This window comes from Sinocyclocheilus anshuiensis, unplaced genomic scaffold, assembly GCF_001515605.1.
Source record: "Sinocyclocheilus anshuiensis isolate Anshui unplaced genomic scaffold, SAMN03320099.WGS_v1.1 scaffold130, whole genome shotgun sequence".
NCBI lineage: Eukaryota > Metazoa > Chordata > Actinopteri > Cypriniformes > Cyprinidae > Sinocyclocheilus > Sinocyclocheilus anshuiensis.
The window spans coordinates 360,103-382,063 of NW_015544207.1; the positions used below are offsets into that span (position 1 = coordinate 360,103).

The 21,961-nt window shown below is 36.3% G+C and overlaps 2 protein-coding genes across 2 annotated transcripts; both read left to right on the plus strand.

Annotated features, from left to right (window-relative positions):
* Nucleotides 1-2,973: 2,973 nt before the first annotated feature.
* On the plus strand, nucleotides 2,974-11,492 carry LOC107696984 (MRG/MORF4L-binding protein-like). The gene is made up of 5 exons (XM_016497573.1): nucleotides 2,974-3,238; nucleotides 3,743-3,864; nucleotides 5,058-5,139; nucleotides 5,230-5,304; nucleotides 10,646-11,492. Exons 1-5 carry the CDS (start codon nucleotides 3,085-3,087, stop codon nucleotides 10,852-10,854), a joined length of 642 nt encoding a protein of 213 aa, XP_016353059.1. The 5' UTR covers nucleotides 2,974-3,084; the 3' UTR covers nucleotides 10,855-11,492.
* A 67-nt stretch (nucleotides 11,493-11,559) lies between these two features.
* Nucleotides 11,560-20,370, plus strand: eef1a2 (eukaryotic translation elongation factor 1 alpha 2). Its single transcript, XM_016497572.1, has 8 exons — nucleotides 11,560-12,406; nucleotides 14,046-14,240; nucleotides 17,123-17,302; nucleotides 17,427-17,723; nucleotides 17,852-18,002; nucleotides 18,142-18,398; nucleotides 18,490-18,724; nucleotides 19,775-20,370. The coding sequence occupies exons 2-8, from the start codon at nucleotides 14,097-14,099 to the stop codon at nucleotides 19,900-19,902; spliced, it is 1,392 nt and encodes a 463-aa protein (XP_016353058.1). The 5' UTR covers nucleotides 11,560-12,406; nucleotides 14,046-14,096; the 3' UTR covers nucleotides 19,903-20,370.
* Nucleotides 20,371-21,961: the final 1,591 nt, after the last annotated feature.

The following is a 21,961-nucleotide window of genomic DNA, read 5'->3' on the forward strand; positions in this document are numbered from 1 at the left end:
GCAACCACATGTGACGACCCCGGGCTGGACTCCGCTTCATCCACGGTGAAAGCCGATCCGGTGATCTACAGCGCGAAGTTGATGTATTTCCTCAGCGACCAGCCCGGATCAGCTCCAGGCATGACAAAGCGGATATCGTCCTCTTTTGGAAGACCAAACAAAGTAGTTTCACTTTCACAACGAAAAAGTGTCACACACCGTGGCCTAGAGTGAGCCACGGCCTAGAGCAGGGGTAGGCAAGTTCAGTCCTAGAGAGCCGCAGTCCTGCAGAGTTCAGCTCCAACCCTAATCAAACACACCTGAACAAGCCTTTATGCACCAAGAGCTTGTAACACTCCAAAGAGAAAGGAAACATTTAAATCGCATCATATGACCCCTTTAAGCAAGACTGAAGCAAAATGTATTATTAAAGCAGCTGCCAGAAGCATGTGGTAGACAGCTAGAATAAAGAGACATAAGGGAGACACTTCCTATCCAGCCTAAAGTGGGCATTGAAAACAGAAAATATGGAAATAGAAGGGACGATACTATAATATCCAGGATCCGCATAGGGCACACCAATCTAAATTCTTCCCTGCACACCACAGGGAAAAGTGAGTCAGATTGCTGCATTTATTGTGAAATACCAGAAACAGCCGAACATGTAATTCTACATTGTGAGTCGTATACAAGAGAAAGGAAACAGCTTGTTGATAAATTAAGAAATATGGGAATTAATGTATTAACATTAAAGGATATTTCAGAATGCACAGAAACAGCTAAGGGTATATGATGCTCTACTTACATATTTCCGCGAGATACAGATCTGATTAGAAGGATTTAGTTTTTTAATTTTTTATTTTTCACTCCCATTCCTCCATCTGAACTTCTCACTCCATCCCAGGTGGTGCAAATGCCAACTGCCATAAATCACAAAAGAAGAAAGAAGGAGGGCGTGTGTTACAAGTTTTGGATGGATAGGTAATGCAATGGCAAAAGATTGCATCAATTACAGTACAGTAATACAGAATCAGTTTTTTTTTTAATCCAAAGATCCTGAAATAGGATATGATGGTGCAGCAGTATATATCCCAGTGAGTGATTTAGAGTAACCAATCGTTTGTCAGTATATGCAACAGAATTACTGGCAATATCATTGGCCCTGCAGTGGATGGAGGAGAAGAAAATAACACTGTCACTGAATCAGCCACTCGTCACTTAAAAGTATAAGATCTGGCAGGTCATCGTTTAGGATGGATATTATCAATGAGATATTCCGTATGAAGTATATAGGCCTATAAAAGTTCTGGGTAGGTATATCTACACATTTCATTTGGGTTTCTGCTCATGTTGGTGTAGAGGGAAATGAGAAGGTGGATATTTTGGCGAAACAAACTTAAGAATAAAGCAAGTAAATCTACAAGTCCCATTAAGTAAAGCAGAAGCTAAAGTACTCATAAGAACATATGCACATCAGTATGGCAGGTATGATTGGGATGACAATGAAATGACAGTGTGTGTAAAATATGATACTCAACAAAACATATTTGCATGTGTTTTTTGTTGAGTATCATATTTATACATCAGACTTTTATGGCTCAAATGCAATTAATTGCAATGATAATTGAGAAAAAATGTTCCCCAATAGCCTGTTGTGTCACATTTGACATTTACATTAACATGAAAAAATTTAATTGTTTAACATTTAAAAATGGTGTATGAATAAATAATCAAGTAAACTCAAGTTGCTTCAATGTTTATCTTACATTTACGTTATGAACATTTCTGAGCAAAAAATAATTTACTTGTATATTACTTGTATAGTATAAACTATCAATCAGGAAAGAAAGCATGAAGTAGATTGTGTACAACAGGTTTTTCAGTAAAGTTTTGGTCATATTATTTATAATGTATAGGCCCTAGAAATTTATATATTAAATATGATACAGTTTACAGGCTATTTTCATAAATATACTTATTGTTCAACAGAATTTTACAAAGAATGTTTAGTTAAAGTTATGAGAGAATAAATGTTTTAAAATGTGGCTAAAATGTTGTAATACGCATTGCCAAATATGCATTCTTTTTTTTTTTTGTTAATTTATACCCCCAAAGGGGAATACAAACATGAAAATCAAAAATATGTCATTTAAAAAAATCATGAAATTGTATTATTTGTGCCCTAAAAAGAGCAATAAATAGCAATAAATTAATTTTCTGAGTTCTCTTTATGGTCTTGTCCTTTTTAGGGTTAATGTCAAAGAAGAAGAAGAAAAAATGGGCAAGCGAAAAGATCTGAGTAACTTTGAGAAGGGGCTAATAGTGATGGCTAGACAACTGGGTGAGAGCATCTCCAAAACGGCAAGTGTTGTGGGATGTTCCCGGTCCGCAGTGGTTAGTATCTACCAGAAGTGGTACAAGGAAGGACAACCGGTGAAACGGCGTCAGGGTCATGGGTGCCCAAGGCTCATTGATGAATGTGGGGAGCAAAAACTACCATCTGATCCAATCAAACAGAAGAGCTACTGTAGATCAAATTGCTTAATAACAAACCCCTGTAAGGAAATGAATGTCATTCTGTTGTAAAATGTAAATATTCAGATTAAATAAAAGGGCAAACCTTGAAATTATGAAATAAACAAGAATATAAATAACTTTGAATGTGAAGAGACAATTAACAAACCCCTGCAAACAAAAATGTGCGAATTGGATGTGTAAAAAAAAAAAGTGCAAACCTTGGAATTATGGTAATATAAACAATAATATATTTCATGTATTATTAACAAACCCTCCAAGTAAAAGAGTGCCATTCTAACAAACAAATAAGTAAATAAATAATGCAAACCTTGGAATTATGATAACTATAGTATAATGTAAACAATAATAGGCCTATACATTGCATTATTTGAATGTGAAGAGACTATTATTAACAATTTTTTTCAATAATAATCAATAATTAACAATTATTAACTTTTTTTTTTTTTTCAAATAGGTAAACACTTGATGAAACCACAGAATAAATCTAAGATAATCTCTGGGTCTGTTATGTATCTGTGATGGTTGTGGTGTCCTGTGGTGATGAAGCAGTGAGGGAAGCATCTGTAAATGTGTCGCTGCAGAAACATGGGGGAAGCAGAGACTGTGCCATCCGACGAAAAACGAGCAGAACCCGGCATCTGTACCGCCGAGGAGTCGATTGTATGGAGTCAAGAAGTAGAAGTGTGTCTTTTTCACGCAATGCTGGGTCATAAACCCGTAGGTAAGTTGAATTTATTCTTGATTTATGTGAAATAACAGGCCCTGAACTCCACACGCGAAACAATAGCTTATAACATCACAAATAAGACCATATGCTCCTTTTTACCTTTTAAGTATCTAAAATCAATTAATAATGCAGTTATTTAATCATACCAATCAGATTTTAAAATACTGATAAAGCGTTTTAGAGTGAGTTAATTTAAGGGTTTTCAGTGATACTTTATTGAGCTTTATCGAGTCCAGTCGCTAATTGTTAAAAGAAAATTGAATATAGTGATCGCATGCACGGCTTTGTTACAGTTTTGAGATATATTGTAGACTATCGTTGAATATTTGTATTTTGAAGCACTAATATTGTGCTTATGGAGGGAGTATAGCAGTGAATGTGTTGACGTAAACATTAGCGCGGATGCTAACTAGCATGATAGCATCATGGCTACGCTAATTTACGGCAACACAAAGGTGTTTTCTGTGCTGTCTCTGTGAAACTGTCTCATATCTTCAGGAGTGAATCGACATTTCCACATGATCTGTATTCGCGATAAGTTCAGTCAGAACATCGGCAGGCAGGTGTCATCTAAAGTCATCTGGGATCACCTGAGCACCATGTACGACATGCAGGCGCTGGTAAGACAACTCAACTCCTGCTTTCTTGGGATGATGAGATTTATTTTATGATATGCATTCACTGCATGCAATGCACATCACAGTAATGTAATGTATTATATGTGGGATTCAAAACTCTAGATTGAAAATTTGGTATTTAAAATTGAAATATTGCATAATTTCTCAACCCTGGAAATAAAGTTTTCAGGTTTTTAAAACAACGAAACGTTGTGATGTATAATTAATAAAACTATTTAAGATTCTGCACCCGGTCACTAATCAAATAAGCACATTTGTGATAGTCAGATGTTGAAATACTAAGACTGTATTTATGTTTGAGTAAACACAAATACTTTTTCAGTTCAACTTCTCATTGTTATGCAAATAATATAAATAAATAAATAAATTTAATGAGAAAATGCTAAATAAAAGCATTTTCACGAGTGGTCTTAGACTTTCTGACCCTAATACATATTTGTTACTTGAAATAAAATAAATGTAAACTATAATAAACAATTTTTAACTGAAATGAAATAAGTAATTATTGTTTAGTTTGCAAGGCAACATTTCTCATTTTCATTTAGTTTAACTTAATGTATTAAAATAACCAAAAAAGAATTAAAAAAATGAAAACTATATATAATACACACACACATACACATACATATATATATATATAATGTATTTTTTTATATATATTTAGTATTTAAATATTAAATAATTAAATATTAAGATTTAGTCATTTTGTGGTGTCATTTATTCATATATGTATATATATATATATATATATATATATATATATATATATATATATATATGTGTGTGAATAAATGACACCGCAAAGTGACTAAATCTTAAACTAAAATTGAATGGTAACTGAGAATATAAATCAAAATATTAATAAAAATCCATGATGGTACTATATCGATATATGTCAGGACAATTAATTGATAACTATAGTTTTTGAAGCATTTATTATAAATTTTCTACTTTTGAAGTCTTTTGAGAGTGTTAAAAATAGATATTATCTAGAGTTAACATTTAATTCCATTTATAATCAGAAGTTATCATTTAATGATTATAAAATTAATTATTATCACAAATTATCAGCTGACTACTCATCTTTTATTGCTGTAATTTCCAACAGGGATAAATAAAGTAGATTCCACAATACCTCTCAAATCTAATCAGTCAATGACTTTTTGTTGCTGCAGCACGAATCAGAAATACTCCCGTTTCCAAACTCAGAGAAGAGCTTTGTGCTGCCTGAAGAGATCATACAGGAAGTCAAGGAAGGTGAGCCGCTCTTAGTTTCTGTCTTGTGATTTACAGTTGGTCCATTTGATTTTACTGATTTACTTAAAAGCTCTTTTTGTCTTTGCGCAGGTAAAGTGGGATCTGAAGACGAAGTGAAGGAGGAGTTCAAAGAAGAAAGTGACCCACCCGCAACCCATGAAGAAGGTTCTCTTCTCCTTCACTCTCTTTTTTTTCCTCATCTACTCACCCCTTTCTTTTTTCCTTTCCCTCTCTCTCTCTTTCTTTTTGACGAAAGCCGTCTAACCTGCGTCATTGCATCACTTTTTTTTTTTCTGGATCGTTCTCCCGTTGGCGTGAAGCTCAGCGTGGCTCACACTGGTCATTTGTGTCTCATTTTCAAAGGTCTGGGTCCCAGTATGGCTGGCCAGGATTTTGCGAGGTATGGACAGAAGAAAACGTTTCGCTCTGTTCCAAAACTCCAGCTTGAGCTCAGTACAGACCAGCTCATTACCAGAGGCCTCTGTAGACAGCCTTCAGAGACCTCTGACCATGTGCGTCTTTCTCTTCGTCTTTCTTTCGCTGTCCTTCTTTCTCTTTTGTCTTTTTTTATGTGTTCTGTGCACCTTAGCTTGTTGTTATTCTCTGTGTATGAAGCACGGCATGTTGAGGGTTTGCTTGGACAGGTTTGTTGAACAGCAGCAGCAGCTTTATATGATAATGAGATCCCTTGCAAGTTCACCGGTTTTTCAGAAATTTCCAGTCACAAGGTTGAAGAAATAATATACACTGGTTCAGCCTTCAATATGAAAATTGTTAGTTGTTAAAGCAGACAGTAAAATTTGGTTATTAAAATCTTAAACATATAATTCTAAATTGAAAAGCATCAGAGATACAAGTTCTGTTCCAAAACCTGGTGTTTTGCCCCATACTTATTGCCTACATGGCATATCAACTTTATAAATGACTGATTTTGAACCCTCTACATAGGCAGTGGTGTGCAAATAGCACAAACAAAGCACACTCAAAACTTCAGTAGAGTCAGTCAGTGTTGTGTTTGCATGATAACACTATAAGCCAATAAGCATAAGGTGTGTTCAGTCAGAATTATCATAATTATTAGATATTTTTCATGTCAAAAGTTTATTTTCTTGAATAGATTAAAAGTCAGCACATTCTCGCAGTTTTCATTTCAGATTCTTTAGAAAGCAATACTTGAATTCTTAAGAAGGCAATTTGTGCTGTCATGTCAAAACACACAACTTTAAGTAGGCATACAAATAGCGGCATACAAATAGCACAAATGTATTTTGAGTAGAATGTTGTGTTAGCATGTTGCTAACAATACAATAAGCTTATAAGCACAAGGTGTGTTCACGTTATTTCAGAATTATCGTAATTATGAGTGTATTACTTGAAAAAATCATTCATGTCCTCAATGACTTGTAAAAGTGGAATTTTCTGAGAGCTCAAATATGTACAACCTGCTCAACATCATACACAAGCACGCAACTAGTAATAAGATACTGTGGATTTGTCTATTGATGACGCAAATTGCACAGATTAATTTTGCCATTAATGGTGTTGCCAAGGACGTGAACAGCTCTGAATAGAACTGCGGTAACTACAACATGGTGTGAACACAACAATATACAGGGTACACAAATATAGGTTCAAATACTGAATGGAAATTAAAACCATTACCATTTATCTTGCTTTGCCTATCTAGGATTTTGCACTGCACATTGCAGTGCATTAGGGGATTCCTTTTCCACAAAAGGAAAGTCTTAATATTTGGCTAAAATTTAGGGTTTGGAACAGAGCGCCAGTATAGTACCTGCTACTTGAAGTAACTTAATGGATAGATTTTGGATTATTGGTGAACTACTTGCTAACGAAGGCTTAAAGGAATAGTTCACCCAAAAATGAAAATGTTGTCTTCATTTACTCACCCTCGTGTCATTTCAAACCTGTATGAGTTTCTTTCTTATGTTGAACACAAAAGATGTTTTGAAGAATTTTGAAGAAACAAACAGTTGTTGGTCCCCACTGACTTCCATAGTTGGGAAAGAAATACTATGGAAGTCAATGGGGACCATCAACTGTTTGATTACCAGCATTCTTCAAAATATCTTCAACATAAGAAAGAAACTCATACATGTTTGGAATGACATGAAGGTGAGTAAATGATGACACAATTTTCATTTTTGGGTGAACTATCCCTTTAAACTGTTACATTTTAGTAGTGGTCATGTGTATGACTTAGCTATTTGCCTTAGGCAAGGCAAGGCAAGTTTATTTATATAGCACATTTCATACGCAATGGTAATTCAAAGTGCTTTACATAAAAGGAAGTTAAGTAATCATAAAAACATTAATCACAACAATAAAACAAGGAATTTAAAAACTTTTAAAATGATTAAAAAATGTATTTAAAATGAATTTAAAACCGTTAAAAATAGAAAATGATTATATATAAAATACAGTGCAATCAGTTCAGACGTAGCACAGAGCTCATTCAATAAAATGAGCTCATCTTAGACAATGGTGAGCTTTCAAAAGCTCATAAGCACATTTATAAAATTTGAAGAAGTTTTTAAGTGACTTTATTAATGTGGAAAATGGTGAAAATAATACTTTATTAGTACCAGAGTAGGGATGTTCATTTCGGTTATTTTTCCTAACCGACAACCGACGCTCGTTAACCGATTATTAACCGTTAACCGACAAGATTATTTTAAATTAGAAAGGATACGTGTCTGTGACCCGTTAAAAAAATATTAACATTTGTTTCCCGGGGATTAATTTTACGTGTGCAAAAAGCAGCAAACACAGAACATGAGGATTCACATGGTCTTCATATCACATCACGCATCTGCAGCGCTTCTGCGAGCGGAGAAAAACATAATAAAGCTAGGCTATATAAATAGTAATAATGTAATAATATATTAATATAATAATAAAATAATAATAATAAATAGGCCTATACGAGAAATATAGTTTTACTTAAATAATAAATTAAGAAAATGAAAGAAAAACTATAATAAGTACACTTTAAAAAAAAATCCGTAAAATTTACGGTAAAAAACCGGCAGCTGTGGTTGCCGGAATTTTACTGTAAAAAATACGGTAGCAACGTTTTAGGTTTTACGGTTTTAACTTAAATTTACAGTTAAATACCGTAATTTCATTAACTGATATAATGTTAATATACCTTTTTCACTTCTAAAAACGGTATACTACCGTAAAATTTATGTCCAATACATGTAATGTCCAATACAGTTTTTCAACGTATATAGTAGGGGAATTTACCGTTAACCATTTAACAGGATTTTACTGTAGCATTTTTATAGTCTTTTACCGTTAAATTCACTGTCATTTTTTACAGTGTAGCCTAGCATGCAGAGTTTCGGTTCATTTTTGTGCTGCGCGAAAGGAAACAGACGGCAGAAAGCGGCATCCTATTTTTCTTTACAATTTCAATTATCTTTATGACTAAAAGGAGTAGTTGCTGCTTCCACTGTTAGAAGGAAAAAATTCAAGTGATTGCGCCGGCGCCGCATGCGCACACACAGTTAAGCATTGCTACCTTGACAATGCAGCCTGCTCATTATTATAATACAATACAGTCAGTCAAACATATGGAAAAAACACACTGCTCAGTTTAAATATGTAGTAAAATCTGTGCCGTTAAGTGTTATCACCGTACCACTGTGATGTTATGCAAAACATTTTGTTTTACGTGGATATTGGAACACGAGTGAAGTACATAATAAATAATATTTTGGCATTCAAATACATCACGAATACGGAAATATTTGATTTTGTGTCAAATGAGAGACCCAACGTTGGTTTCAGTTTCGTTTTAGCCTAAATGAATTCGTTTTGGCTTGTCGTTTATATTGATATGGCTTCTTATATTTTTAATTCTTGTTCTCTTCTAAATACTGTTAATTGACACGATTTGTTGTGGCGTGAGGGGAACTAAAATAGCCTAGCTATGTTTACGGTGTTTATTATAATGTTTGTAAACATTTCACGTCGGCATTAGGCCTATTTCTGAATGAAATAATCAAATGCGACTTATACGCGACTTGCGTTTTTTTCCCCCTAAAAACACTTTTTTATACGCGTAGCGTATTTTAACCATGCAGCAAACCTTTTTAAATATTTTGATAAATTACTGAAAAAAAATAAAATAAATGACTTTTTAAACCGTTTAACTGATTGTATTAATCGGTCAAAAATTCTTACGGTCGGTTAACGGTTAACCGGTTAAAATTAACATCCCTATACCAGAGATTATTTCTTGATCATCCAGGAGGCCGGGCCCACAGGGGGGCCTCAGCAAATAATTTGAAGGGTCTGCATGGTTCCATAAATTTAAATTAATAAATAATTCTTAAAATATCTAAATTAAAATATTCAAATAAAACATAAGATGTGATCTGAAACGGTATTTCTTTTTTATTTTTCTTCAATACCTAGTGTTTTTACTGAAGAACATGCAGTTTTGCAGTTTTGTCATAAGGGTACATTTTTTTGAAATTAAGATTTATATATCGTCTGAAATCTGAATAAATGAGCTTCCCATTGATGTATGGTTTAGGACAATATTTGGCTGAGATACAACTATTTGAAAATCTGGAATCTGAGGGTGCAAAAAAATCAAAATATTGAGAAAATTGCCTTTAAAGTTGTCCAAATGAAGTTCTTAGCAATGCATATTACTAATCAAAAATTAAGTTTTGATATATTTACGGTAGGAAATTTACAAAATATCTTCATGGAACATGATCTTTACTTAATATCCTAATGATTTTTGGCATAAAAAAAAATTGATCATTTTGACCCATACAATATATTGTTAGCTATTGCTACAAATATCCCCGTGGTAATTATGACTGGTAATGTGGTCCAGGGTCACATATTTATATTTTGGGAGTATATTATATTAATCATACATTATATTCCCAGTTTCCGTTAATTAAAAAAGTTTAAAAACAAGCAGCTTTGTCATAAATAGAGCAGAAACAACAGAAATAGCTTATTTGGGGGATTTGGGTATTTTTTATGGTAAAAGCATTTTTTGGAAGTCAGCACATTATTGGTGCTTGAGTTTCACATGCTTTAGAAAAAAAAACTTGAATTATTAAGAAGGCAAATTATGCTGTCATGTCAAAACACGTTATGTAAAGCTGATTATGTAAATATGGTTGACCTTTCTCTCAGCACTAATTAAGAGGAAATTTTATAGACATGCAGTTAAAGGTGAAGTGTACCAAACTTCTGCTCAATTTTCTTCTCTATCTACCATTGTGTGGACAAACAGGTCCTTCCGCCACTAACTTTGACAATTGGTTATGCTAATGTCGGGCTTCATGTAGTGCAGAAATTACACACCACTTTTTAATTATGATAGAAATAATAAATTTAGGTGGAAATAAGTATTTTTTTCTCTTATAGTGGGTTTAATATGGTTTGTTCTTTGTGTTCCCATATCCCACCCTTTTTTCCCCATTTCCTCCCTCCCTTTTCCCTTCGTCAGGCAGCAATTCCTCCGTGAAGATGTCGGAGAGGTCGGGCAGCGGGCGCGAGAAAGAGAGAGAGCGGGCAGAGAGGGGGGGCTCAGGTGAGGCGGGCAGCGGGTCGAAAGAATCAGCCGGGGAAAAGAGGAAGAGGAGTCGAGCCGTGGAGAAGGTGATGAACTCCAGCAACCCCTCCAGCCCTGGAGGAGCCAAGCGCCGCAGGACGTAGCCGCAGCTTGCAGCAGGACGACTTGGGACATCAGACATTTGAAAAGAACTGACGGAGAAAGGTGTAGCTAATATTGGTCGCGCTAGAGCCAATGTGAAAGTGAAATGAGATGGCGAGCAGGGGATGTGTGATGTTCGTGTGTTCACTGCGAGAGGCGTTCCTGTGCTTTAAGCGTTCTGAGCTGTTCACTGACAGATGGAGGAAATCTAGACGAAGGAAAGTCTTTGGTGGTTGTGTGGGATCTGACTAGACTGATGGGGAAAGTATGATAAACAAATAAGCTTTCCTCTGCTGAGTTTGGAAACAAAACAGCAACTTTTTAAAAAGATTTGTGGGAATTTTAAGTGGTAGCTTTATTTTATTTTCGTCAGAGCAGACGTTCTTGAGACGGACCAGAGAATCAACTAGTTTGTTGTGTGATTTATTAGAACTTACACTGCAAATAAGCTGAGCTAGACGTGTTATTAACTGTATGAAATAACTTGATTCTATTAGCCAATTAGACGGTCATTGATCAAATGCTTAGGAAATAGTGATTGATATTTGCACTGTTTCTGAGTCATGTTTGATTGAAATATTTGACCGAATGTGTGTTAAACACATCAGGAGTATGTCCCTGATTAAAAAATGGTAGTGAACCATGTTGGTCTGATTTGACTTCTTAATTCCTAATCTGACAATGAACAATATTTAATATGTTAGCCTCCCATTGATCTATTCTGGTAAACATAAATGATCCAAAAAGGAATTTAAAATGGTTTAACTTCCTATGACGCCACAGGAGAATCTTAGACTTTTTAGGTCTTTTTAGAAACCAAATGTCTAGCAATGCTTGGAAGAACACTGGCACCTTTTTTTACTCTGTCATCAGGTGATACTTACACTGCTGTTCAAAAGATTGGGTTCAGTTGGATATTTACTTTGACATAAAGTGACAGACATTCGTAATGTTACAGAAGATTTCCATTTCAAATAAATTATTTTGAACTAAAAAATAAATTAAATATATATATGTGTATATACGTATATGTATGTATGTCAAAATATAATTTATTGATGAATTTTCAAAGAACAGACCAGGAAACTGATCAGACCCCTATGATAAACATACAATTTCTGATGTGCTAAAATACTAACTAAAGACAGAAATAGTTACATCTAGAATAACCTGGTAATAAACATTCTCAATAATAATACTACGTATATTAGGAATTTGCAGGTGTCATATTTCAGACCAAAACAGGGAGCCAATCCGATTCTTATCCAGCAGGAGTTAATTGAGGATAAGATGCTGAGTCACTGAACGCTGCTCTATTCCAGTGTGTTCGTCCTTCATCTCTCGTACTTTTCCTCTCAGCTCGTTTCTGCTGCTGTTGCAGCTGTCTCACTGCAGTCCCTCACCACCAGCCTCCCCCCACTTTGATACAGCAATGCGGCACTCAAAGTGGGGGGAGTTCATTACGCACACAGACTTGGACTGTGCCGCCACCTTTGCAGGAGCACAGAGTGTCTGTTTGCTGAGGGGAGAACAGGGTCTGCCTGTCAGCTGCAGGTAAGAGGCCACAATCATCCTCCTGCTGATAGACTTTAACTATACTCAGCTTTTTTCTATTCTGTGTTTTTATTAAGTACTGCCTTGATGAAGCTATTCAACAAAATATTTACGTTGTAATATGTTGACAAATTAATAGCAGGATTTACACATCCTGTTCAAAAGTTTACATACCCTTGCATCTTAATTTCATGTGTTGTTTCCTCCTGCATCAAAAACTGTTCGTAGGCTTTTGTGATAGTTGTGCATGAGTCTCTGGTTTGTCCCGAGCATTGAAGCTACCCACTGTTTTTGACAAAAAGCCTCCAGGTACTGTAAGTTCTTTGCATATTCTGCACATTTGAGTTCTTCCCACGGTGGAGGTATGATTTTAACACCCAGCTTTAACAATCAATTGAGGGACTCATTTGACTATAGTTAAAACAATAACATGCTCAGAGAGGCAACATACATCTTGAAAGCCAAGGGTATGTCCATTTTTTGATTTGTGTAATTTATAATTTTGTTTTGTTTAATATATTCAAATATTATATTATGCAATGTCAAATATATAAAGCCAAAAAAAAAAAAAAAAGACAGTTATCTTACAGTTTCTGCAAGGGGTATGTAAACTTGTAAGGAAGTGAGTTTTGAAAATGTATGTACATTATTTTTTAGGATTGTTTGGTCTGAATAATAATAATAATTTGAGATTGCAATTTTGCAAGACTTTTGGTAAACTGGTAAAATGATTGAGGTCAAAGTTTTCTTATTAATGTATTATTCATGACAACTTTTCAAGTAATATTTCATATATTTTATATAGTATATAATGTTTTATAATTGTATTATTTAATTGATGTAGTGTATTTTATCTGAAATATTTATCTCTAATTTTATGTTCAGAAATGACCTTGAATAGCTTAGTTCTGCTGTGCTCTGAAGACCGTTTACGGAATAAAAAAAATCATAAAATTCAAGGCATTAATTTTTGCCTACAAAACCACCACTGGCTCTGCAGTCTGCACCCCTTTACCTAAATGCATTACTTCAGACTTATGTGCCCTCTAGAAGCTTGTGTTCTGCAAGTGAACGGCGCTTTATTGTGCCATCCCAAAGAGGCACAAAATCACTTTCACAGACTTTTACATTAAATGTTCCCTCCTGGTGGAATGACCTGCCAACTCAGTCCATCTTCAAGAATCGGCTAAAAACACCTCTTCCATCTTTATTTGACCCTTTAAATCTAGCACTCTCTATTCTAATTCTATTAAAAAAAAAAAAAAAAACTTGTCCCTTTTAAACTTGCACTCTATACATTTACTGCTTTTGTATTCTATCTATTTGTTTTCTTTTTCTTTTTTATACAATTAACAAAAGCAAAAAAATGCCTCTAACACTAGCTTGCTCTGTTCTTTTTCTGTTCTGTTTTCTTTTTATTATATAATAAAAAAAAAAAAACCCTTGCTACGTGTACTGCATTAAGCTAACTGAGACTTGTTATAGCACTTGCATATCATTGCTCCTTTGTTGATTTTGATTGCTTCCATTGTCCTCATTTGTAAGTCGCTTTGGATAAAAGCATCTGCTAAATGACTAAATGTAATTGTGATCTTAAGATGAAATGTGTACAAATGTTCTTTGTCTGCGACGGCTGTAGACAGAAGAAAGCTCCATCCGTTCCCATCCTTTCCTCCTGTCCTGTATCATCATGGGGAAAGAGAAGATCCACATCAACATTGTGGTCATCGGCCATGTTGATTCTGGGAAATCCACCACCACTGGGCATCTCATCTATAAATGTGGAGGAATTGATAAAAGAACCATCGAGAAGTTTGAAAAAGAGGCTGCTGAGGTAGGCAAACAGGATCTCAAACAATTTGGTGTTCAAGTGGAGTGAAATGGCTAAGTTAGAAGCCAGATTCTGAATAATTTTAAGTTGGTAAAGTAATAAACATCGATCAAATGAAAAAGGAGTTGAGTTGAACCTTCCATTTAAATTTAAGTGGCCTTATCCAAATCCCTGATGCTTTGTGAGAATTGTGGTCTGTGCTGAATGATGGGTAACTCCAACCCACTTACTGTGTAGGGTAATTATGTAAGAGTCTCATCATGAATCACACTGCCTTCTTCTCCTTTCGTTCACTGGAGAGCAGAGGGAGAATTTCTGTGTAATTACATTGAGACATTTACTCTGGAAGACACCGTTGGAAATGAAAGGAAAAGATAAATGGATTTCTGGAGCAGGCAGAACCATTAGTCAGGCCCTGCACTTCTGTCTTCCTGACGCACAGTAGACTGCGAGAATGAGACCTGAGTAAATGGGTGCAATCTCAGTGGGTCTGACACCTCACCTCTGTCTTTGAGGGTAACTTGTTCTTCAAGTAGCAAAATGAAGGGTAGTAAAACTCTGTGTGCACAACGAAGCCTGCTGGATTTGTGTTACAGGTTTCCTACATTGATAAGCTTGACACTGAATATTATCGGTCTTAGCAGGTGTTTTTACCAACAACAGGGATGGGCAACTCCAGTCCTTGACAGCCATTGTCCTGCAGAGTTTAGTTCCAATCCTAATCGAACAAACCTGAAAATTTTTACTTTTGTCTTCAGGATTCCTTGAAAATGACAGGCAGGTGTGTTTGATTAGGGGTGAAACTAAACTCTTCAGGACAGTGGCGCTCCAGGACTGCAGTTGCCCATCCCTGACCTACAAGCTTCTTTATCCGAGCAGGACTGTGTTGGATCATTGTGAAAACTGCAGTTTATAAGAGCGAGAGTTGTCTAGAGCAACTGCCTTGCTCAAGGGCACAAGATACGGACACTTCTAGGACTTGAACCTATAACATTTCAGTTGTGAAATTTGTCATAAGACTTATTATAAGCTCAGTCAGCTGGGGTAAGTGATTTAACTCAATGGAACAATGTTGAGGCATAGTGTGTGGACCCCTGTGGGATAAGAACCCATAACCTTCCATCTGTGCAAACTGTTAAGAGGCTTATTACAAAGTCAGCTGGGGTAAGTGATTTAACTCAATGGAACAATGTTGAGGCATAGTTTGTGGACCCCTGTGGGATATGAACCCATAAGCTTCCATCTGTGCAAACTGTTAAGAGACTTATTACAAAGACAGTCAACTGGGGCAAGTGATTAAATTCAGTGTCACAAAGCTGAGGCATAGTGTATGGTCCCCTGTGGGATATGAACCTACAACTTTCCATTTGTGAAACTTGGTAAAAGACTTATTAGAAAGACAGTCCGCTGGGGTAAGTGATTTAACTCAATGGAACAATGTTGAGGCATAGTGTATGGACCCTTGCGGGATATGAACCTACAACTTTCCATTTGTGAAACTTGTATTACAATGACAGTCAGTCAGCAAGTGGTTTAACTCAATGTTGAGGCATAGTGTATCCCTTCCATGATTAAAACCTACAACCTTCCATGGTGAAAATTTTTACTTGATTTATTAAAGGGATAGTTCTCGAGCCAAGCTCAAGGGCAAAATGTTAAGGCATGATGTATGAACCCTTGCACGATTTGAACCTAAAACCAGTGTTTGAATTGAGGGGGGGCTGGTGGGGTCCCGGACCTCCCATAAGCATTAAGGGGGGGGGATTTCGAATTAAATTTCGATTGCTGTATTAAATTTAGACCTGGTTATGTTACATCATATTTTATTTGTACGCGTTTTTACAGTGTTGCTCATTATAACCAATCACACACGATTCTGTTGAGCTTAGGAATGCAGTAGCCAATCAGAGGCGTTCAGATCAGTCATCGCTGAAACCCCAGAGCTTTGTTCAGACAGAAACTCGCGAATTCCCTCATCATAAGCAACAAAGTGCTGATGTAGGTACGATGTAAGTTAGAGATTCATTTATCATACCGTGTATGGACAGCTTTATTGATTATGAGAGGAGTTATGAGTGCTTAAACACTAGCTCGACTGAATGCTCATTAAGAGTGTGTTCTTTTACTGCATGATTCAGTATAATAAAATGCATTTAGAATGCTCCCAAAATTCAAGATATGGGGGCAGAAATTTATATATTTATATAATTTCATATTGTTGATCAATATTACACAAAGAGTGCCATTTTTTCGCAAAAATCACAAATGTGATCTTGATTTTATACAACAGTTCAATAATCAAGAAGTTAATATTAAGAAGGAGTTACAAAGGTAAAAATGCCCATAAAGGGTAAAAATCATTTTAAACTTGCTGGAAAAGATTAATTTCTGTCACTGCTGTGAACTGACCACCACACAGAGTCAGCTGTCCATGACAGGGGGGAGGGGGGGCTGGTTAGGGGTGTTTCCTGTTGGTGTCATCAATCTGGCAACCTGCCTGTGTGTCAAGTCTGTGGAGGAGGGGCCGGGTGAAAAAACCCTCTCCAATATTTTGAATTTGGACTGCAATACCTAGTTCAACCACTCGGTGTCAATCCTACATACAGCACCTTTAACCCTACAAAAGCAGAGATTCATTACCCTGGGTAAAAAGTAGCTTTATACTGGTATTCAGAATTCTACCTCTGGAACACCACTATACATTCCAAGCAAAATATCAATGTTTGAGAAGTTATTACAATATAGGTGTTGGTTTTTGCTCAAATAACATATGTACTGTCATAATCTTTGAATATGATTGCTTTTGTGTGTCCACACAACACAACAATGTTTTCCTCCGTGAAGGCGTTTACCCCCTGTATGCTCACATACTTTTGTTTTGGCAGATGGGAAAAGGTTCCTTTAAGTACGCCTGGGTTCTGGACAAGCTGAAGGCCGAGAGGGAGAGAGGAATTACCATAGACATCTCACTCTGGAAGTTTGAGACAACCAAGTACTACATAACTATAATAGATGCTCCAGGACACAGAGACTTCATCAAGAACATGATCACTGGGACATCTCAGGTATTTTACAAGAATGAGTGGCATATCGATGCTTGGTTAGAAGCTCCCTACCAGCCTGTAGATTGAGTGACCCATGCAAAACATTAGTATGTGTATCTTTAAACAATGTGGCTCTCTCTTCCAGGCGGATTGTGCTGTTCTAATTGTGGCAGCTGGAGTGGGTGAATTTGAGGCGGGCATCTCTAAAAATGGGCAAACAAGGGAACATGCCCTGCTGGCCTACACGCTGGGCGTCAAGCAGCTGATTGTAGCCGTCAACAAGATGGACTCCACGGAGCCGTCCTACAGTGAGAAACGCTATGATGAGATCGTTAAAGAAGTGAGCGCCTACATCAAAAAGATCGGTTATAGCCCCGCCTCGGTGCCCTTCGTCCCAATTTCAGGTTGGCATGGCGACAACATGCTGGAACCGTCTTCTAATGTGAGTCTCCTTAGCATGTGTGTGTTCGTTTTCAGCAATGACCTCATACCGTTTGGCAGTTTCCAATTAAACTATTGGCAGAATGCTAGTGATTTGATTAATAAAATCATCTCATTTGTGCTGTGCAGATGCCGTGGTTTAAAGGCTGGAAGCTGGACAGAAAGGAGCAGCATGCCAGTGGCGTGACTCTACTGGAAGCTCTCGATACCATCATGCCTCCAGCACGCCCCACTGACAAACCCTTACGTCTGCCCCTACAAGACGTCTACAAGATTGGAGGTGAGATTAACCCACACATTTTATAGGATGATGTCATTCTAAGATCAGCTTGTCGTTATATTTTGAGTTCAGAAAGCTTTGCTACATCACTATGTGTACAGAACATGGTTATTCAGAGATGCCATGTCTTGCTCCTCAGGTATAGGGACCGTGCCGGTGGGCAGAGTGGAGACGGGCATCCTGCGGCCCAGTATGGTGGTGACCTTTGCCCCAGTCAATATCACTACAGAGGTGAAGTCAGTGGAGATGCATCACGAGTCTCTGAGTGAAGCTCTGCCAGGAGATAACGTGGGCTTTAATGTGAAGAATGTGTCTGTAAAAGACATAAGAAGAGGTAACGTTTGTGGGGACAGTAAGTCAGACCCGCCTCAGGAAGCATCAGGGTTTACAGCACAGGTGGGATAACAGTCTTTGTCAAATTGTTTGTTTGTCTTGATATCTTTCTTTATCTCTATCTGGATTTCTATTCTTTCTCTCTGTTTTTCAGGTCATCATTTTGAATCACCCAGGACAGATCAGCGCAGGTTACTCTCCTGTCATAGACTGCCACACAGCTCACATTGCCTGTAAGTTTGCCGAGCTTAAAGAGAAGATTGATCGCCGTTCAGGCAAGAAGCTGGAAGACAACCCCAAAAGCCTGAAGTCTGGAGATGCCGCCATCGTGGACATGATCCCAGGAAAACCAATGTGTGTGGAGAGCTTCTCTCAGTACGCTCCACTGGGTATGTGTTCGCTTCCTAACCTTTCATGAAATGGCTTATGAATCGATTTGCCGTTTTTTGTTTTAAAGTTTAGTTTCGCTTGGCTTTGTTTTGTTTTCTTTTATGGTTTGTTTTGATTCTTTTTTTGATTTACTTTTTTATTCTGCTTTCTTTTATGTTTTGTTTTGTTTTGCTTTAAATGTAGTTTTTCTTATTGTTTGGGTTTGCTTTATTTTATGTTTTGATTTGCTTTGCTTTTATGTTTTGTTTTCTTTTATTTAGTTTGGTTTTGCTTTGTTTTATGTTTTGTTTTTCATCGTTTTCCTTTTTGGTTTAGTTTTGCATTGCTTATTTATTTATTTTAATTTTTTTCAGCATTTCTAACAATACAAATATTTATTTTGGCCGCTTATTAATGGTAACATAGGGTGGAAAATATTCATAGAAATTAACTTGAAGGCATCTTACAGCCACATTAAAAACATTAAAAAGGATAGTAGAAATAATTTTAACATCGAAAAAAAAAATCACTCAACAATTTGTGTCAAACCCACACATAATCAATATAAGATATAATAAAACCTTGTGCAAGGCTCTGCTAATTAGTTCCTTGATATTTTTATCACAACTCACTGCTGGTCACTCAGTCTCATGATTAATGAGATTCACTGCAGTCGATCCTGACTCATCAGTGATGTGAGACTCCACATCATCCCTTTGAAAACATGAGTTCATGATTTTCACGTTTCTCTCTCTGGATTACATTTCCTCAGATGCTGCAACTCCAATAAAACTGATGATTAGGCCTGTTTCATTATACATTCTCTCATGTCTTTTGACCCGCCGTTTCACTGCGACATATAATTTTTATTGCATCTTGTTCTCATTATTTTTCCCCCTAAAATCTCCATTAAAACCAGTGTTCACAAAGAAAATCTTGTTTTTGTTAGGCACAGTTCTGACAGATGACTGTGGTTGAGTTTAAGTCTAGTCAGGTCACACAAACACACTAGGTTTTTATGAATCAATTTTCATGTTAAAAGAAATGTGTGTGTTTCTGTGTTTTCCCAGGACGTTTTGCTGTCAGAGATATGAGACAGACTGTTGCAGTCGGTGTCATCAAAAGCGTGGACAAGAAGATCGGCGGCAGCGGGAAAGTGACCAAATCTGCCCAGAAAGCTCAAAAATCTGGCAAATGAATCTGAATCTCCAAGTTACCTTGTCACCTCAGGCCCCCGACCCAGCTTACATGCCCCTCTCATCTGGGCATGCTCAGTCTGTTCCCCCTGTGTGCTTGAAATATACACTCGAACCAACTGGAGCCTGATGGACTGAAGGAAATAATGAAAGACTGACATTATTACATTTTGACTGGTTGCACTGTATATTCACTTTTACTAGAAGATCGGCACACATGTTGCATGGATGTCTGTCTTGATATATGCACAGCATCTATTAAATGAATGTAGCTGGTATTGCTGAGTAGTGTGTGTGTGTGTGTGTGTGTATGTGTGTGGTGTGCAGTTGAAAACAAACCAAGTGGAAAACTGCTCTTTGACCAGAATAATAGTGATTATGTCCAAAGGAAATAAAATGCTGAAGTTTTGTATAGTTTATAACTGAGCATTGATGGAAGGCTAATTGATTGATGAATAAATAAAATATTGCCCAAGTACATGAGTTTATAAATTAAATGTGTTTTTATTGTCTCTGAGGAGAAGAAAATGTAATCAGACATTAGTTTCAAAATTGTATTAGTTCACATGGATATTTAATGCATAAGAGAGATATGGAAGAGACGGGCAGGTCTGGTTGCTGTCTGCAATGAAGAGCCTTGAGCTAAGATTAGATTCTGAGCTTTACTGTGTCCTCTGGGCATGACTACAGCGGAAACAGGTCGTCAGATGAAGGATGCAAACAGAGTTCCGGGATGGACTGAGATAAGTGGCAGTTTATATAGATGCAGTGTTTTAATGAACTTGAGGTTCTAGTAATGGAGAGAGAATGTAAAAACATCTGTCAAATAAACTAGAAGAAGCCAAGTGATGACAGAATATTAACTCTGAAAGATAAATATTTACAATGTAAATATTAATCTTTAGATCTTCACTTTTGGGTCCTTACACCGTTCAAACGTTTGGAGTACATTAGGTTTTTGGTTTGTTTGTTTGCTTTTGAAAGCCTCTTATTCTCACCAAGGCTGCATTAATTTGAAAATGATAAAAATACAGTAAAAACATAACATTGTGAAATATTTTTACAATTTAAAACAACTGCTTTCTATTGGAATAAATTGTATAATGTAGTTTATTCCTGTGATACAAAGCTGAATTTTCAGCATCATTACTCCAGTTTTCAGTGGCACATGATACTTAAAAGATAATTATAATATGTTGATTTGGTGCTCAAATTATTAGTAATGTTGAAGAGAGAGTTACAACAGCATTTATTTGAAATAGATTTTTTACGTAATAATCACTACTATAATCAGTTTGTCTATGTTGAGTAAATTAAAAAAAAAAAAAAAAAAAAATCGTACTGACCTCAAACGTCATATTAATCTGATTATTATTGTGTTCTAGAAATCTGAATCACATGCCTTGCTCTAGAAGGCTCAGTTTAATATATACTTTTAAGTCATAAAATGTGACCTTGGTCTGGGTGAAGAGATCTTGATTGATTGATGAGTTTTAAAACCAATGTAAAATAAAAAGTTTTCTCCATATTTTTATGAATAATTTCATTAAAATTGATAGTCCGGTCCTTGGATCTAAATTTTGGGGTCTTAAATTGTCTTTAGACTTTGAGAGAGCTAGGTCAGAGCTTTAGGCTCCCGTTTTGCTCTTGATCTGGGTTTTAGGGTCTGGTATTGGTCTAGGCATGACTCAGTATAGCCACAAGATGTCACTAGTGTATTTCCCTGATGGTGACTAGTGAGCTTTTGGTCGGATCTCGCTCTCTCATTTTTACAAAGATAATGTTTGTCTCTTGACTTCTAGCTTAAATCAAAAGTCCAAAGTACTGAAAAACAGATTTTCTCAGTTTATAATGTTTGGGTTCTCAAAACTGTTTATTGAAATCTAAGGTTACTTCATTCATGCACAGAGTTCACAAGCCATTGAACCCACATGTTTTTTTTCTTTATTATTTCACTTTTATTGAGCAATGCGAGGCACTTAAAGGCTTTTAATAAGCAAAGATAATCTTTAAAATGGTGGTCTTTACAGGAGATGTGCATTCTGGTTAGGGTCTGCACAC

What these genes read in the sequence shown, in the direction of transcription:
- LOC107696984 (XM_016497573.1), top strand. Translation starts at nt 3,085, where the DNA reads ATGTGTCGCTGCAGAAACATGGGGGAAGCAGAGACTGTGCCATCCGAC. An exon ending in GCTGGGTCATAAACCCGTAG is followed by an intron (nt 3,239 to 3,742) that starts GTAAGTTGAATT and finishes TCATATCTTCAG; the next exon opens with GAGTGAATCGACATTTCCAC. An exon ending in CATACAGGAAGTCAAGGAAG is followed by an intron (nt 5,140 to 5,229) that starts GTGAGCCGCTCT and finishes GTCTTTGCGCAG; the next exon opens with GTAAAGTGGGATCTGAAGAC.
- eef1a2 (XM_016497572.1), top strand. Translation starts at nt 14,097, where the DNA reads ATGGGGAAAGAGAAGATCCACATCAACATTGTGGTCATCGGCCATGTT. An exon ending in TGATCACTGGGACATCTCAG is followed by an intron (nt 17,303 to 17,426) that starts GTATTTTACAAG and finishes TCTCTCTTCCAG; the next exon opens with GCGGATTGTGCTGTTCTAAT. An exon ending in CTCTCAGTACGCTCCACTGG is followed by an intron (nt 18,725 to 19,774) that starts GTATGTGTTCGC and finishes GTGTTTTCCCAG; the next exon opens with GACGTTTTGCTGTCAGAGAT.